The 16,924-nt window shown below is 38.2% G+C and overlaps 1 protein-coding gene across 2 annotated transcripts in view; it reads left to right on the top strand.

The window, feature by feature from the left end:
* Positions 1–16,924, top strand: part of RADX (RPA1 related single stranded DNA binding protein, X-linked) — a 30,054-nt gene that overhangs the window by 1,137 nt on the left and 11,993 nt on the right. For both annotated transcript variants that reach the window (XM_075435255.1, XM_075435254.1), the window contains exons 2-11: positions 1,478–1,620; positions 4,085–4,277; positions 7,518–7,626; positions 7,780–7,871; positions 7,966–8,088; positions 9,258–9,365; positions 10,983–11,150; positions 11,717–11,877; positions 12,378–12,589; positions 13,758–13,826. In XM_075435255.1, coding sequence (XP_075291370.1) covers positions 1,478–1,620; positions 4,085–4,277; positions 7,518–7,626; positions 7,780–7,871; positions 7,966–8,088; positions 9,258–9,365; positions 10,983–11,150; positions 11,717–11,877; positions 12,378–12,589; positions 13,758–13,826 — 1,378 coding nt within the window. The remainder of the gene's footprint in view (positions 1–1,477; positions 1,621–4,084; positions 4,278–7,517; positions 7,627–7,779; positions 7,872–7,965; positions 8,089–9,257; positions 9,366–10,982; positions 11,151–11,716; positions 11,878–12,377; positions 12,590–13,757; positions 13,827–16,924) is intronic.

Raw genomic sequence — 16,924 nt, 5'->3', positions numbered from 1 at the left:
ATGCCGATAAATATCTGAAGGGTGGGTGTCAGGAGGATGGGGCCAGACTCTTTCCAGTGGTGCCCAGCGACAGGACAAGGGGCAATGGGCACAAACTGAAGCAGAGGAAGTTCCGTCTGAACAGGAGGAAGAACTTCTTCCCTCTGAGGGTGACGGAGCCCTGGAACAGGCTGCCCAGAGGGCTTGTGGAGTCTCCTTCTCTGGAGATACTCAAGACCCGCCTGGACAAGGTCCTGTGCAGCCTGCTGTAGGTGACCCTGCTTCGGCAGGGGGGTTGGACCAGATGACCCACAGAGGTCTCTTCCAACCCCCACCATTCTGTGATTCTGTGATCGTGCTTTGCATGTCTGTGTTACTTGGAGGGATTTTTTTTTTAAACTTTACAAAACGTTGACTGGGAAGACGGAGCTATGGTGCTTGCACCCAGTCTGCTGAGGTGTCAAAAACATCTGTCCCGTAGTAGTCTCTGGGCTCGTTCGTGGGACGGGGTACGCGCACCTGGAAGCTGCCACCTGGAACGCGTCAGTGCCGAGGGGCTCGGCCAGTGCGTGGGGCCTGGTGCGGAGGGAGGTGTGAGTGGGACTTCTGCACGAGTGTGGTGCCCTGGTAGGCTAACACCTGTGTCTTTTGTAGCAGCTGTTCTGCTCATCTGACACCACTTCTGGGACACTTTAAATATAGAATCATAGAGTGGTAAGGGTTGGAAGGGGCCTGAAAGATCATCTAGATCCAACCCCCCTGCCGTGAGCAGGAACATCTTCCACCAGACCAGGTTGCTCAGAGCTCCATCCAGCCTGGCCTTGAACACTGCCAGGGAGGGGGGATCCACAGCTTCTCTGGGCAACCTGTGCCAGTGTTTCACCACCCTCATGGTGAAGAATTTCTTCCTAATATCTAATCTAAATCTGCCCTCTTTTAGTTTACAGCCTTCCCCCTTGTCCTATCGCTACACACCCTTGTGAAATGCCCCTCTCCACCCTTCCTGTAGGCCCCTTCAGGTACTGGAAGGCTGCTATAAGGTGACCCCGGAGCCTTCTACAGGCTGAACAGCCCCAACTCTCTCAGCCTTTCCTCATAGGAGAGGTACTCCAGCCCTCTGATCATGTTTGTGGCCCTCCTCTGCACCCACTCCAAAACATCCATGTCCTTCCTATGTTGGGGGCTCCAGAGCTGGGCACAGTACTCAGGTGGGGTTTCACGAGAGTGGAGCATCACTCTCTTCTTCAATTAAAAAAAAAACCCCAAAACAAAACTATGCTATGTGCAGATAAATCAGAGCAGGATTTCGTGGTGAATATTATAAACAAAAGAGCTTCTTTAAATGTTAGAAACATTAAGAAAATACATGTGACATTCTGGTCTGTGTGCTTTACTCCTGAAAACTGAAATGTTCAATCATGAATGCTCTTTTTTTGGTGTCTCTTTCTTTTTTTTTTTTTTTTTTGGTTTTTTTTTGGTTTTTTTTGTTTATCCTTAGTCTCCAAGCTGACTTCTCTTGGTCAACTGGAAATGACCTGGAGAAGCAGAGTTCACTTCCATCCTCTTCTTGTGAGAGTCCTGCACAAATCTAGACTAAGGTACTACGGGAAACCAGAGAAAAAAATGGATATGCCTTATCAGGTAAAGAGGGATAAACACATAGGTTAGCACTCAAACAAATAGCTGTAGGATATTTTGATATCGTTACTCTCATATAGTGAGCACATAAAGTTAAGATTTGTGTTGTAGCTACTTTATATTAAAAATACTACCTTTACAAAAATGCTGAGCCCTTTGGGGTAGGAAGTGGTAGATTTAGTGATTGTATGTACAAACTTTGCTGGATGCGTTTCAGTTACTATAGTTCAGTTGAGCTTTTTGTGAAGGGAAAAAAAAATGTTTGGAGTTTTTAGTGTCTTAACAGCCTAAATGTTTCTGGTCTCTATGCAGTAGAAGTTGGTCTGTCTTACCTAAAAAAAAAGATAAAAAAATTCAAACAAATATTAGCAATTTGTATCCCTTAATTCTCTCACCTGGTGACTTCCAGATAGCTTGTATTACTTGGAATTCATAATGATTTTCCTAATGTTTTACTTGTGCTACTTTTATGTAGAGCTTCTTGGAAATAGAGACAGGAGGTGAGGTGGGGGTCCCAGCCAGCAACCAAGCACTCAGCAGCTGGTCATTTGCTTTCCCCTGCCCCCTCCAGGGACGTGGGGGAGAGAATTGGCAGAGCAAAAGTAAGGAAAAAAACATGTGTTGTGATAAAGACAGTTTAATAAGATGAAAGGAGGGGAAAAAAAGGCAAATGAGTGATGCAAAGGCAGTGATTCAGCACCCCTCACTGGCAGACCAGTGCTCAGCCAGTCTCTGGACAATGGGTACTTTGGGAAGACTAGCAGCCCATGTTGTATCTGAGCACGATGTTACATGGCATGGAATATCCCCTAGGTGAGTTCAGGACAGTGCTCTTGGCTGTCCCCTCCCAGCCTCTTGCCCATCCCTAGCTTACCCGCTGGGATGGCAGAGTGAGAAACAGAGAAGGACCTTGAGACTGTGCAAGCACTGTTCAGCAACAGCTAAAATGTTGGTGTGTTATCACCGCTGTTTTAGTCACAGATCTAAAACACGGCACTATGGCGGCTGGTACAAAGAAATAAACTCCATCACAGCCAGACCCCATGCAGGAGGGCGGCATGTTACAAAGAGCTCCAGTAGCTCTCATGAATTCTTCCATGAGGAGAGGGAGGTATGAAACATCATAATGAAATGCTGTAGTGTTCTCTTATTCCAAATTTCCATTCCCTTTGTACGTGGAGATACATCTGGGTCTTTTTATTGGAGGTGCTTCTCAGCAGACAGTCTAGATGATACTCTTAACTTTCATGGCAGTTCACTTTTCCTGGTGTGAGGTACAGAACCAATACCCAGAGCTGATTTACCTCAGTAAGTTAGGAGACAGATTTTTTACGTGCTTTTTGCTTTATGCATTACTTCTTTAGATAGCATTGTGTGTTGAGTTATTAGATAAAAACCAATGGGATAACGAAAGATTCTATGATATAATGGTTTACTTTCAAGGATGTATTATTCATGACTACATTATAGTATTAATTAATAATAACTACATTATTGTTATTAATACTGCTGAACATACATTCAGGAGTATTAGAATGAATTAACAAGTGTCAGTTTGTATAACCTCTATATTGAACTTGGAATAAGGAAGAGATGATTTTAGAAGCAGCAAGGGAGAAAAACATAAGGTGTTAGATATGTTCAAGAATGGTGATATATTAAAGAGATATAAATGGTGATATATGAAAGAGAGTGAATGCTAGTGTGAACAAAAGCAGGCAATTGTTTGAGGCTGATGTGTGGATAAATTAAGCATTTTGATAGAGCTGAGTTGTTTTGTGTTTTTTTTTTTTCCAGTGGATTTCTACCTTTTAAGACCATTATAAGACTGTTTAAAAATCTTTTTCACTGCTCGGTGATCTGCTCAGTTATGGATTCAAAGTTTGCCCGGTTTAAAAAAAAAAAAAAAATCAGAAATCTTTGCTGTGAAAAAAACTTCAATGAGGAGATAGTGGTTTACAATGCAGATTGTTTCCTGCAAGGTCTTTTTTTTGCTTGAAAGTCAGAATTATATAGTGTTTTGATCAAGAATGTTTAGCAAATGGTCCTGTAACGTCTCAACTTCCAAAATATCTTTTTCCTTCATGGATATTTTGAAATGTTATTCTAAATACAGCATTCTCTCTGAAAAAGAAGAATCTTTTCAGTATTGTTTCCTGTGCATGGTATTTCCCCAGCCTGCTCCAAAAACCGTGGAGTGAAACTGGTGTCACCTACTGTTATCAAGCACTGGAAAGACAAAGAGTTTGGGCTGGGGTAGTTGTGGAAGAATTCTTTTTGTGGAAATTAGGGATTTCTTCAACTCTACTATTCAGTACAAGTTTTGGAATATACTCTCTATCCATTTGTAATCATCAGAGAAATTGTTCATGAGTTAAGTAGCTGATGTGTTATCCAAAATAAATGCATACCAGAATCATGATAAAAGACGAATGTATTTTGTGTCTTTTTTTTTTTTTTTCTTTAGGCTTACTTTGAAGTTGCTGATGGTTCAGGCATGATGTCAATGGTTTTGTGGAATTCATTATGTCCTGAATGGTATAACAGCGTGAAGGTTGGCACGGTACTTCTTCTTGAACAGTATGCTATCAAAACCAGTTACCCATTTAAAACACAGCCAACCCCAGGGGATTCACAGATGAAGAGATTTGCTACAATTGGTTAAGTATTGCAGAAACCTGTTTTGATTCAATGAAATATAGCTGTAAAAAGGTAGCTCTTCACAGAAATGAAATAGAAAGGGATCCATTGCTGAGGCTAATTGATAAGGTATATATCCTTAAATACTAGCTCTGAAAAGTGTCGTAACATCCAAGTTCTTGTTGTTCCATGCTTATATTTTTGTAATGTCTACAGAGTTTACTGCCACAATTAATTAAAAACTTTAGTAAAAAAAAATAAAAAATTAAATCCCGATGTCAAGTATTGGGGTCATAAAGACAGGCCTCTAGTTCTGAATTTTCATCTAATTCTACTTCCTGATTAATAATACAGATAGTGTCTGTGCACAGCTCACACCTTCCAGGTCATTGAAGCACTGTGTCACCTGATCTGACATTAAATTTTAGTGTATATGGTCAAGGCCCAGAGTGTCTGCAAAGCTACGCTGAATAAAAAGTTGCATTGATGACTGCTGTCTGTGCTGAAACAGCAGCACCGTGGGAGAGCATATGTGAAGAATATTCCTTGGCAATGAGAAAGTATTTTCTTGCTTGCAGTTGTTTACTATGACAGATAATCAAAGGAGCTGTGCTACAGAAATACAAGTGCTGCGATGTAACAGTAATAGCCTTTTCAAACTGGATTTGGTCAACTTTCACCCCCCCCCCTACTTTGCTGAACATGAGTTCTTTCCCCTTCTGTGCTTTTATACTGAGAACAAAATAACAGCCAACATCCAGAAAATTCAAATAACTTCTGTGAAACAAACAAATATGCTTGTTAGTGAAGTACAATGTATGTATAACTGATTAACAATGACAGTTTCCTAATGCGGTTGCTACAGTGCACAGAAATAAACAATATTTTCACTGTTAGAAGCAGTGTATTCTCTGTCTAACATATCTTTGCCTGAAAACCAGATCTTAATGGCTGAAGTGTTTGTGATGAGTTGGCAGGAGAGAGAAATGTTTAGCCAGGAATGGAAGTTTGTGAGGGAAGCTGATTGGTGATGATTACAAGTCAGCCCTGAAAACGATTATAATTGCCACACAACCTTTCTACGGGAAAGGGACAGAATAAAATATGCCATCTGAGGTGACCTTCTCTAGGGGCAAATATCACTTCATTTTAATGGCTTAATTCACGCTACACTACTGATCTCTGCAACCATAATTGGGGTAGAAATGTTAATGAAGACATCCAAATGGAAGTCAGGCCAGTGGGCTGTAAATGGTAATAGATGTGTAATGGAAGAATTAAAAGACAGTCTATAGTAAAGTGCCATGGTGTATTTTCAGGCCCTGGATAGTGCAGAAATTACTAATCTTGGGTTCATATCAGTGTTTGTACAGTAGCTTACTACTTTTCTCAGCACAATGCTCAGAATTTTGTCTTCATATGAACTTACAAAGCACATAATACCATGCACTGATGGATGTTATGCCCATATATCCTGTAAGAAGAGAGTCTAAAGAGAACAGTATATCCAGAGAAATTTCTAGAGCAGTTATAAAATCAATTTTATGCAATTCCTGGTGCATGTGTTTGGTTTTTTTTTTTGTTCAGATGAAGTGAAATTTAATGCCTCACTAATTAGTCTGTTAGTATCAATATCTCTGTGTATGCCCAGTATGGGAGAATATTTCAGGGTTTTTTTTTAAGCATGCACAATGAGCACTCCAAAAGTTCTTCAGCTAGCTAGTTACAGCAATCAATTACACTGCATGGCTTAAGTAACAATTACTTTTTTCATCATCTGTTTCCAGTTTGTAATTCCATCAAATCCCAGCTTTCCAGTGTTCCCTTACAATCCTTCACCTGTAAATGCTGTAAAATGTGGCTGGAGACTTAAGAGGGCCACAGGGGAAAGGGCTTTCCAAATGAAGAGTTCTTGCAAGACAGTATGCCTCTGGCATCTTCCAAGACTTCTGTGAAGCGAGTTCTGCATTGCTTGCTTCTCTTTGCAGCTGCAGCTTTGTGCGACATGCTGAGAGGTGCTGTTTCAGGACCTAAAACCTCCGGAGCTTGAATAGTTAGTACCAACACCTTGAATCCCACTGCTAGGCAATGTGTGCTTTTCACAGATCACTGAATTTATGTGGTACTGATGGGAACTGCGGTTTCAAATAGCCTGGACTGACCTTAGCTTCTGAATCATCCCAGGGTATAGTCCTGAGTTGAGTATATGACTTTCAACTAATCTCAAAATGAGGAAACAATTGGTAAATAGTTTTGATGCATGGGAAAGTTTTGTTTTCAGGAGTTTTATCTGAGATACTGTCCTAAAACACCATATTCAAAACCACAGTTGTCCTCCAAATACTTTTCTAGAAGGCAGCAGCCAAAAGAAAATTGATAAGTAGAGGGTCTGATTTTAAGTATAACACCTTCCTAATGTTACAGTGCTAGGGTGAGGGGCCGGATATAATTATATAAACAGTTTTATGTATGATTTATAATGATTTAATTACCTTTCTGGGTGCATTATTTGAATAATCCCAAATCGAAGCATCTTGTAGAAGCATCATCAGGATCTGTCTTTTTCACACCAGCAAGATGTGTCTTCTTGTGAGAGAGACAATGGGGTACCACTCTGTGTATTCTAGATGCTGAAGCCATTCCTCCTGTGATTTTTATCTGGTTGCAGAAACCCCCACTTCCTTCAGTGCTCCACCATGTTTATTATTCAGCATCTAAACAGTCTGTTTAATAAATGACATTTTTCAGGTGCTATGGAGTAGACGTGAGAAGACCTTTTGTTTTCCTCCATGGCCGTGGCATCTTCCTATCATATTAATAACTACCTGAACTGGTATCAGATGTGGAAGTACTCATCTGCGAGTTCTGTCTTCTTTTTATTTAATTGTCTGCAAGTTGATTTTAGATCTTAGTGACATTTGAGAGTAAGGCTGGTGTAAAAAGTACTTCATATCTAATCAGTATTGTAGCATGAGTTTCTGGCTTTTGACCTATTGGCTCATGTAGGGGATTGGAAAGTTTAATGTTGCTCAGATTATAAAATTGCATTGTTGAATGCGGTGCCTGAATTCCTTTATTTTGATGAAAACATAAAGTCAGAGGAGTTTATTAATAATTTCGCAAGCGGTGAGATGAAGTTGGAATACTTCATTTAAGAAACTTTACTCTGGGTTTTTTTGTGAGGCTTTTTTTAAAGTGGGTTTTATTTTTTTTAAGTTTGTATTCATGCCTTAAATGTTACCTTTTTTTTTCTTTGTCAGAAATCAGCCTTAATGTTCGAGACCCTCCTACTAAAATAAGTATTATTCCAGAAGAAATGGTTAAGCCAGAGTGGGGATTACCTGAAGTTAAATATCGGTTTATCACAAGGTAAAATAGAATTTTGTTGGTTGTCAAGATGGAACTTAAATTTCACCACATGACGCTGAGTGTTAGTTGGAAATGTTTTTTAACAAGTTTCTGGGAAAGCTTTATGTTTTGTTATTAACAAATACCCACTTTTTTATTCTGTTTTGGTTTTAGGTCAGAACTGGATGACTTGCCAAACAATCATTCCTGTGATGTTATTGGTCTTGTGACATTTGTAGGAAGGGCTGAACGAGCAAGAAAGAGAGGTTTTTCTATAAATATGACTTTCAGAATTTATCAAACAATTTTTAACTTTCTGAATAAATGCTTATACATTTTTCTTAATATTTGTTTATACAGAACATGGTGAAGACTTCTGGCTCTATCGTTGGGCACATGCCATCGATGGGACCTCAGACCAGCCATTCATACTGGAATTATTTGCAACTTCTCAGCCAGATGTGTTTGAGCATATTCACCCAAGTATTTGTCTCTCTATATTACTTATTAATAATTATTCATAGTATTTTTCTAGTTGGTTACTGTTTTCAAATTCTGAGTATAATTGCCACTGAATAAAAAATTGCCATGGTTTGTCTCTTCAAACGGAAAATAGCTGATCAGAAAGTAAAATTTAAAAATAAAAAAAAGGTATAAGTATTTGAAACCTTTATCATATTGCAGTCTGCCAGTTAGTGTAAACAAATAGATGGGTAGCTGGGACTGAGGCTCATCTGATCTCATTAATTTCAAACAGAAACTTAAGTGAAGCACCTGGGGCAGCATCTCCTGCATCAGAGGCAAATATAGGCAGCAGCTGGTCAAATCTATTACTCCTTTTCTCCTGTGAATATTTTTTTTTTTATAGACAGGAATAATTTAAGAGGATTGGGGGAAGGGAGAGGTGAAAGTGGCAAAGCTTCATTTGAATAAATACTTTTGTTGCCCAAACAGCAGTCATCACCCAGCTGTGTTAGTTATTGCATGTGAGCTGAGAATGATAAGTTTCAAACGGGTATCCTTAGTTAAGGATTTAAAAATAGCTTTAAATATTTCTTCCAGCCTGCATTCTCTTCTCCAAGCACTCATCCTTCCATTAACGCTGGTTGGTGTCACGTGCATTTTTTATATCAGATGATGCAGGACTAGCTGCACAACCCTGTTAAGATTATGTCTGCATTCATCTGGAGTGTTCTGGGGAAATGACAAAGAATGACATTCCAATGTTTAACTGAGATATTAACAAAAGAGTGAGTTTCTACTCTGTTTAGAAGTTTTGCAGTGGCATGTCATGATTTCTTGTGCTTTCCATGATTTGATGCTTTTTATCCTTAAGAAACACAGCCATTTAATATCCGTATTTTTACTATTTATTTCATTGATATCCCACCTGATGAAGTATCTCATGTTTTAGTTCTAAAATGGATGCTGAAATTTCCTTGCACCGTTATTAAATTGAAAATATAATTACATCTCCATATTGTAATTTATAATGGGGCTCAGTACTTGCTGAAGCATTTGTGGAGTCAAGAACTGAAATGTCTTGTTTCGAGCACTTAATAAAATTAATCCAGTGTGTGTCAGTCTTGACATTCTAAAATCAGTGAAATATCAGGAAAAAAATGCAGTGTGGTTTTGTTTTTTTTCTCCAGTGACATATTTAGTGTGCACACAGATGAGAGTGGTACGGGACCTCAGTGAGAATCCTGCCAGCACAATTTACCTGACAACTTCAAATGAAAGTCAAATATTCATTACAGGTAACTTAAACTAGTTTTAGTTTTATGTAGTTCTCATTTTATTTCTTTGGAAAGCGTATTTTTGTTTACAACAAGATAATCAGTGCATAGTATTGGTTTCCCTGTCAGAAATGACTTTGTGTTAATAATGAAATACCACTGCAAAAAGAAAAAGGAAAATTGCATTCTTGTGATGCATCAATAGGTGTATCTTATGAAAAGTACCTAAGTATTATTAGGTTAAGTCATGTTTACTAATTCTTTCAGGCTGTTTTAATCCTTTGATAATGTAGCAATGCAGATTGCCACTTTGTTAAAAATGTTAAAAGTCACTTGCAGCTTTTCTGGCTTACAGATATCCTTCTTGGGGAAGGGGGGAAAGGGTGTAGTTATCCTGAATTTATCTTAGCTAATCTCTTACACCAAATATTTGGAGACCTATTATGTTTCACCTTTCCCAGTGCGCAGGGCCTTATGCAGACCACATGGTCTAGGAAGGGATGTGGTGCTGGGCCGCACTGAAAGAGCATTGCTTCTCAGTAGTCTTGTTTGGATACCCCCGCCTGCAGTTACAGTATTCTTTATGGTCCTGTGATACTGCGCACTAGATACCCCCAGTCAGCATGTCACAGGCAGGACCAGGCGGCAGATTATGGCAGTGTTGCAGGCGACTGATGCAGTGGCCTAGTTGCAAGGGAGTATAGGGTGCAATAGATGTATCTTTCCTGTGCTGGTTTATCCAGCTCATTTCTCCAGCGTTCCTAACATATCAGTCACCCAGTCTGAATCTTTCTGCTGATGAGAAGGAACAGAGAAAAATGTGTGCTGAAAATGTAGCAGAACATAGTCAGTTCTGTACACATGGTCTTTCCTGCCAAGCTGGGTAGGGTGTTTTGTGTTTAATTAGACTAGCAAAGCAAGCTAGTCTTTTTGTTAATAGGTTTCTAATGATCTAATTCACTCCTAAATGAAGGGTTTGAGAGGTGTTTTTTTTCCTTGCTGTCCTTCCGTATATTTTGTGCTGAATTTTCTGATTAAATACTTAAGCGTTCCTGCACTCTAGCTTTAGTTCATTTTATATCTGTTTTGGTCCTAAATGAGAATTACAGCTGGAGATTGCAAACCACTGGATAAGATCTGTTTCAGTTCACAGCTTAGATGTAGTCCTGGTCAGATTACAGTTTATTTGATAAAACTGGTATTTAGTCCATACCTTGGTTTTAAACCAGCCAACAATGCATACATACCTTGCCAGTTACCTGTCATTAACAATCTTTGCTGAACCTTCTGAAGATGATTGATCTGCTCTTTTCTGCTAATAAACCAATTTCTGATCATTTTATTGTTTTGTATGCTGCTGAGAGAAAGTGTTCTAGTAGCATTTTTTCTAGTTGTTTTATTTCTTTTTATAACTTAACATTTGTCTAACTTTCAGTATCAAATGCAAGTGTTAGTCAAGGAATTCAATATACTCATTTCGTAAAACGCTGTTGACTAGTGGAGAGATGTCTTTTGTATTCTCTAGTCCAGTTTTGCTTAATTTGTTTTTTCTACATAGTGTTCAGGATAGTTTCCAGATGAGAACGGATGACAGTAACCTGCTTTGGTTTTGATACCTGGTTATTTTTGTTTTAAAAGGGTGGCACAAGGGCCAGCCATACACCAAGGATACCAAAGTGAAAAACTTCATTCAGTGGACTAAAACACAAAATGAAGCTGATCAAATGAAGAAAACTGTCATTGGTGGCTATTACCCTTTTCCACGACCTCCAAATGACTTTTTGAAATACTGCAAAAACAGTAAAGGTATCGTACCATCAAATATCTTTTAAGATTTGTAGCCTTTTTAAGTTAAGTCTTACTCCAAGCATTTAAAGCATGTTAAAAACCAACACAGTTACTATTAGTGATTACACAAATTTGTAATGTCATTTAAAAAAACCCTCCCTTTTCGACTAAATGAATGATAGGCTAAATCCTCATCTTGCAGAAAGTATCATGGCACCGTTAGCTGCAGGAGAACTGTGGCAGCTTACATGAGCTACAGATTTGCCTTTGACTTTGAATATTCTGCTAGATCAGAACTAAAGATAGTTATACTGAAGAGTGCAGTGAATTAGAAATTTCACCTGAAACAGAAATTATGATATCTGATAATGCATACTAAAAGATGCTTGTGATCTAAAAAGATTTATTGTTTAAATGTTTTTCCATGTGATTAGAACAACAAAAAGATGTAAAATTCTTCCAAAACGCAATTTTAAATCAATTTAGTATTTAGTAACAAATCGTCTTTTCTTTGGAGTCTTGTGTTCAGACATTTTGATACTGTATTTCTTTAAAACTTGTTTATGGAAATTCCTTTTTTGCAGTTGAATCGGTTTTGAAAGCCATAGGTGAAACGGGGAAAGAGATTGAAGACTTGCACTACAGAGAGCACAAGCGCATTGCTGTTCAGGGCATAATTAGTGCCATAAGATACATCAGCTGTACCAATGCAGCTGAAGAAGCTTCAGGAGTGGAACTTGTTCAGGTACAGTGTTTAAGAACTAATGCTATAGCACTTAAGCAACTATGATCACAATTAGAATGGAGAATTTTGCATTTGAGTTCAGAACCTAGTTACATTGTCTCTTGATTAACTTCATTTGCTATTTTGAGAGCAAAATTTTTGAAAGTAATAATTTAAAACTTTTAAAAAGCAATGTTTCGGTACTTTTCTGAAAGTGTTATGATAGTCCTCCATAAAACTACGTAACTTGTTTAGAAGTTACTAGTCTGAGTGACCGGATAACCTAATGTAAATTAGAATGTGGGAGGGGCAACTACTGCAACATGCTCACTGTCACTTTCTAGACAGAATTTATCTTCTTAGTGTGATTAGAAGATAATTTCTGCTAGATATAATGAGACTTTCAGAAGGTAGGGTGAATTGTCCTGTTCCTTTAAAAGGTAATTTAAAACCTGCAGGTTTTTAAGTTGGAAGCAATAGCTTGAAGTGTGAAACTCTTAAACAATTAACTGTTGTTGCAGAAAGATGCTTCTCAGTCTCTTGAAAGTTCTGCTACATCCAAAGAAGACTGTGTTCACAAGGGAAAAAACACCAGCCTTCAAAATAAAGAAGTTAAGTCTTTTCTGGGGCCACATTGCAGTCCTGGGGAACAGCACCAGCACCAAGCTCTACCGTCAAAAAAGAGTTCAGTCAAGAGAAAGATACCACGCGTATTAAATACCGATGCAGAACAGTAAGCTCTCTTCATAAATATGTAGTGGATCTTCTGAAAAGTGTTTACGGAAATCAGTTTGGAGCCCAGGCAATAGAAAAAATATAAGAAAGCTTTAAAAGCATATATAGTTTAATCTTTAAAAGTTGGTTAAGTACTTTTTCTATCATCAGGTGATGACAATTATACTGTTCAGGCTAATGAGGAATTTATTAAAGCAGGTGTCTGGTTTGTAATGCTCTCTTCTGATAATATTTATGCTACTTTGTTCTTAGTCTCACAGATTTGAAATAAAAGTAGTTAATACTTGAACCATATGTGGTTTAGTGATGTAGCCATGGAACAAGCAACAGTTACAGTGGTGTGAGAAAATAAGATTTCTTCACTGACAATGCAGAATCAGGATCTGGTATATCTGTTCCTGAATTTCAGACATCTTCTATTTTTCTTGCTGGTTAGTGGAATGTACTGCATGTAGTTGTAACTTGCTGTCACAAAGGCAAGTAGATGGTGGTCAGGTGCTAACCTGAAGGCTCAGAATAACTTGTAGTGCCATGGTTCTGCTTGTGATGGGAATTTTGTGAAATTGTATTGCATCTAGTCAGACGTAGACAAAGGATATCAGTCTGATACAAGGAAATGGAGTAAGACAAAATAATTTTTCTGAGACAACTGTATTAGGTTCAAGAGTAAAATATCTGCTAGTATAAGATTGCCCTTTGTTGCAATGTTTGTGCAAAATCTAAGGTACCCATACTTGGTATTAAAGGCTTGGGTTATACATTGACTTTAATGTTGCAAAAGTCTAGCCAGTCACGTCTTTTTTTTTTTGTTTTTTTTGTGGTGGATTTCTTATGCTATGAAGGGTGTATTTTTGTTCTTGACTTTTCATATCCTAAAGTCATAATGTGCGAAGAGGATGGGTATTCAGAATACTTTGAGGGAAAGTGAGATAAAATATAATTAGGATTGAATGAAAAGTTAAGACGAAGAAAACCCTGGTGAATAGAATTTCTGTATTGGCAGTGTTACAGCAAACTTGTTAATGGATGTCTGTTCTGTAAGGATAATTCCCGTATTTGAGTGGCTTAGGTTCATTCTGCCTGAAAGAAAAACATGCACGTTCTTTGCTTTGTGTATTTCCATTTAACTAAATGCTGTAAAATAATGGTGAATTTCCTGCTTTAAGGGGAAGCATGTCTGTTACTCCTATATCGTCTTACCCCTATTTCACACGGTCTGCAAGAAGAAAATGTGGGTAAGTCATGTGAAGTTAATTTTGTTAAGTAATTGCAAAGATGAAACAAAGATATTTGAAGTGAAACTTTTACAGGTCAATAATCTGTATTCACATGAAATGAAGGAACAGGTTAGGGCAGAGTTTAATATTTTCTATTGACTTCCTCTGCACTGATTCTGGTTCAAATATATTGGATTATTTTATTCTGAAACATAGTTTTGAGTGTTTTGTTAAACATATTTTTATATTGTTACTAGTGCTACTTAGGGAATATATGGCAACAGGAGTCCATCATGGTAAGCAGAGTAATATATGTAGCCTTTGTTTCAGGGAGATGACAGTTAAAGCAGGAAAGTCAAAGGCAGGAGAGCGGGATGCTTGATTAGCAAGCAGAGTGAACAATGTAATGGCTTTAATGGGTTTGTTAGTGGTGGTTGAGCTATACATCATGCTTGGTGCTACAGATGTGTAAGTACAGTTGTCCCCGAGAAGCACTTGACTTCTTCCTCTGCCTGACGCTCAGTCTTTATTGAACTTGGTTTGGATCCAGAGAACGTTTTTTTTTTTAAAAAAAAATCCAGGTTGCAATTTCAAATCCAGACCCCTGACAAGTCTGGAACCTAATGGAATAACTACAAATGGGAAATTATTAAGAAAACCGAATGAGTGTTGCTATTTGCTAGTCTGGGGTGAAAAGCTGCTTTCCTTCCTGCATTTTGTTTAAGGGCCATAAATTCTTCTCATTTGTTCCAGAGACAGCTCAGGTGAGTTGAATGTTTGAACTCTTTGTTGTCAGTAACTTTGGATGTTTGGGTTTTTTTGGCAGCAGTGATTTGGGCTTGTGTCATGGATACCTATGCCCCTCAGTTGCTGCCTTAGTTTACTTTTAGCGCCTCTTACCTCCCCCTAAAACAAAGAATCATGGTGCTAGGGATATAGCAACAATAGTAATGATGGAGTTGATCGTAAGTTGTTGACCATTCTGCCAGTATTACTGCCCTACAAGCATGCCTCTTTTCTTGGAAAACGTTTCTTGGAAGCTAATTTGCAAAAGCTTTTTTGTGGGATAAACAAGGCTCTTTAGAGCCCATGTCTGTTGTTTCATCTGGTCCTCTTGGTGACATGGTTGCCTGACTCTGCAGCCCATTCATTAAAAGCATGACACCTGCTTTAAAGTCACACCTCTGCAGCTGGTGCAGGAGTTTGCAGGCACTTGTGGCACAAATCCATAGGAAAATCAGGAGGGTTTTTTCAAATGTGAGGAATCCTGTTTTCTTTCGCTTGCTGAGAAATGTTCCATTTTTTCTTGGGGGTGGAGGGTGGGAAGAATGTTTTCTCCCCATTTCTTCAAAGTTGAGCAAAAAGTTAAGGCATGTTTACTTTGTTCTCTGCTTTTCTCAATCTGCTACTTTCCTCGCTACCTGTGTGTCCACTCTATGCCATTAGTGCTAGAACCCCAACTAAAGGAGGAGAAAGTCTGTGTTGGATTATGGAAAGCTGTTTCACTCTAAATAATTAAAAGGTAACTTGTGTATTTCTGTAATTAACTATGAAGTTGTGCTGAATTCTCCAAATTGCAGAGGAAAGATAGAAAGTTAGCTTGGCATACCTTATAATTGCATTGTTTTCTGTTCTGTTGCTTCGAAGTAGCAGAATGTCAGCAGTCACAGGTATTTCAGTAGGTTGATGAAATAGCAACAGCAAAGATATATTTTGAAGTACCTAAGCTAGTTTAGATTATTTTGCATCAAGTATTTTGTGCAGTTTCTTAGCATGTGGTTGCATTTTCTAAGTTTTTTGGGTTTTAAACAGTAAAAGCTTCTTTTAAAGATCTTTATTGACAGCCTCAGTTCCCACATTTCTGAGGTAGCTTATTTATCTGATTATTAAGGGTTTCAGAAAGAACAAGGTACAAGGAAACTGGTTAATTTAATATTGTTGTTGATGTTTATATTCTTGCTAGTAGAGACATTCAACATAAATGTACCTTTAAGCGTTTAATATATCCCAAAGTAGTTTACTCGATAGTTTATTGTGAATGGGGAATGCTCAGGAATTTCAGAAAAGTTTCTTTTATGTGGAAATGAAAAAAACCACAGTAGTTTTCTTAGCATTTCAATCTTTGTAAGCTTAGCACTGCAGTTACCATGGAGTTGCTGGTGCACTACATGCTCACACTCTACACTGCTTGAAAGTAACTTGTTTGTATGCTTCTATCCTTGCAGTTTCACTTCTGAATGTTTATGTAACTTAGACCCTTTTCTCCTTTTTCCCCTCCCCTCTGATGAGAATAAAGGGATGGGGATTCTGTAATACAGAGATATTCAGCTTGAGTTTTGCACGACTGAAAGTCGCCCAGAATTTGGCATTTCCCTAAGACCCCTTTTTCACATAAATCAGAATTTTTGAGGGAGAAATTGGTAGATATCAACAATCAATTTGGGTAGACCTGTCAAATTATTGTAGAAAGCCAGTTGGTTTCTCTGTTACTTGCCGTGGTAGATGCATATACCATAATGGTGTCATGAAAGTTAAGTTGATTTCAAACCAATCTATAAAAGAAGGCTTTTACCAGTTATATCAGTGAGTGGAGTGTTTTGTTTTGTTGGTTTGAGGCAGTTTAATTCCTGGAAGCATATGGGCATAGCTACAAGTTATAACTATTTTCTTTCTTAATTTTTTATCACATTTAGTCCCAGTGCTTCGGAAATAGATGTGAAGCACCAAAACATGCTTATTTTCCCAATATTTTCTAAAAGTATTCATCTGCCATCTATTATGATTGTTATTTTTGTTGACAATACTTTAAAGTAAAAGGACTGAGAAGATTAATACCAGTGCATCTGGAAATACTGAATAAAAGGTTTTTTGCAAGTGGGCATCTGTGAAAAGGGGAGTCTGGAGAATGCAGGCTGGGAATAGCAAATTTGGCGTGACACAAGTTTGCAAAAAGCTGACATGGGCAAGATAGGAATGTGGGTCTTCTGGTGTACAACAGCCACAGCATATTGCAGTAAATGGAAAGATTTGGGTTCTGTCAGGTGGCTTGCGAACATACTGGCTGGCAAAGCAGCATATAAACTGTGTGTATGGACAAGTAGGTTTGCCTTACGAAC

The sequence above is a fragment of the Opisthocomus hoazin genome, chromosome 14 (assembly GCF_030867145.1).
Source record: "Opisthocomus hoazin isolate bOpiHoa1 chromosome 14, bOpiHoa1.hap1, whole genome shotgun sequence".
Lineage (NCBI taxonomy): Eukaryota > Metazoa > Chordata > Aves > Opisthocomiformes > Opisthocomidae > Opisthocomus > Opisthocomus hoazin.
Note: the sequence above shows the minus strand (reverse complement) of the source record. Positions and strands in the feature narration are given on the sequence as shown.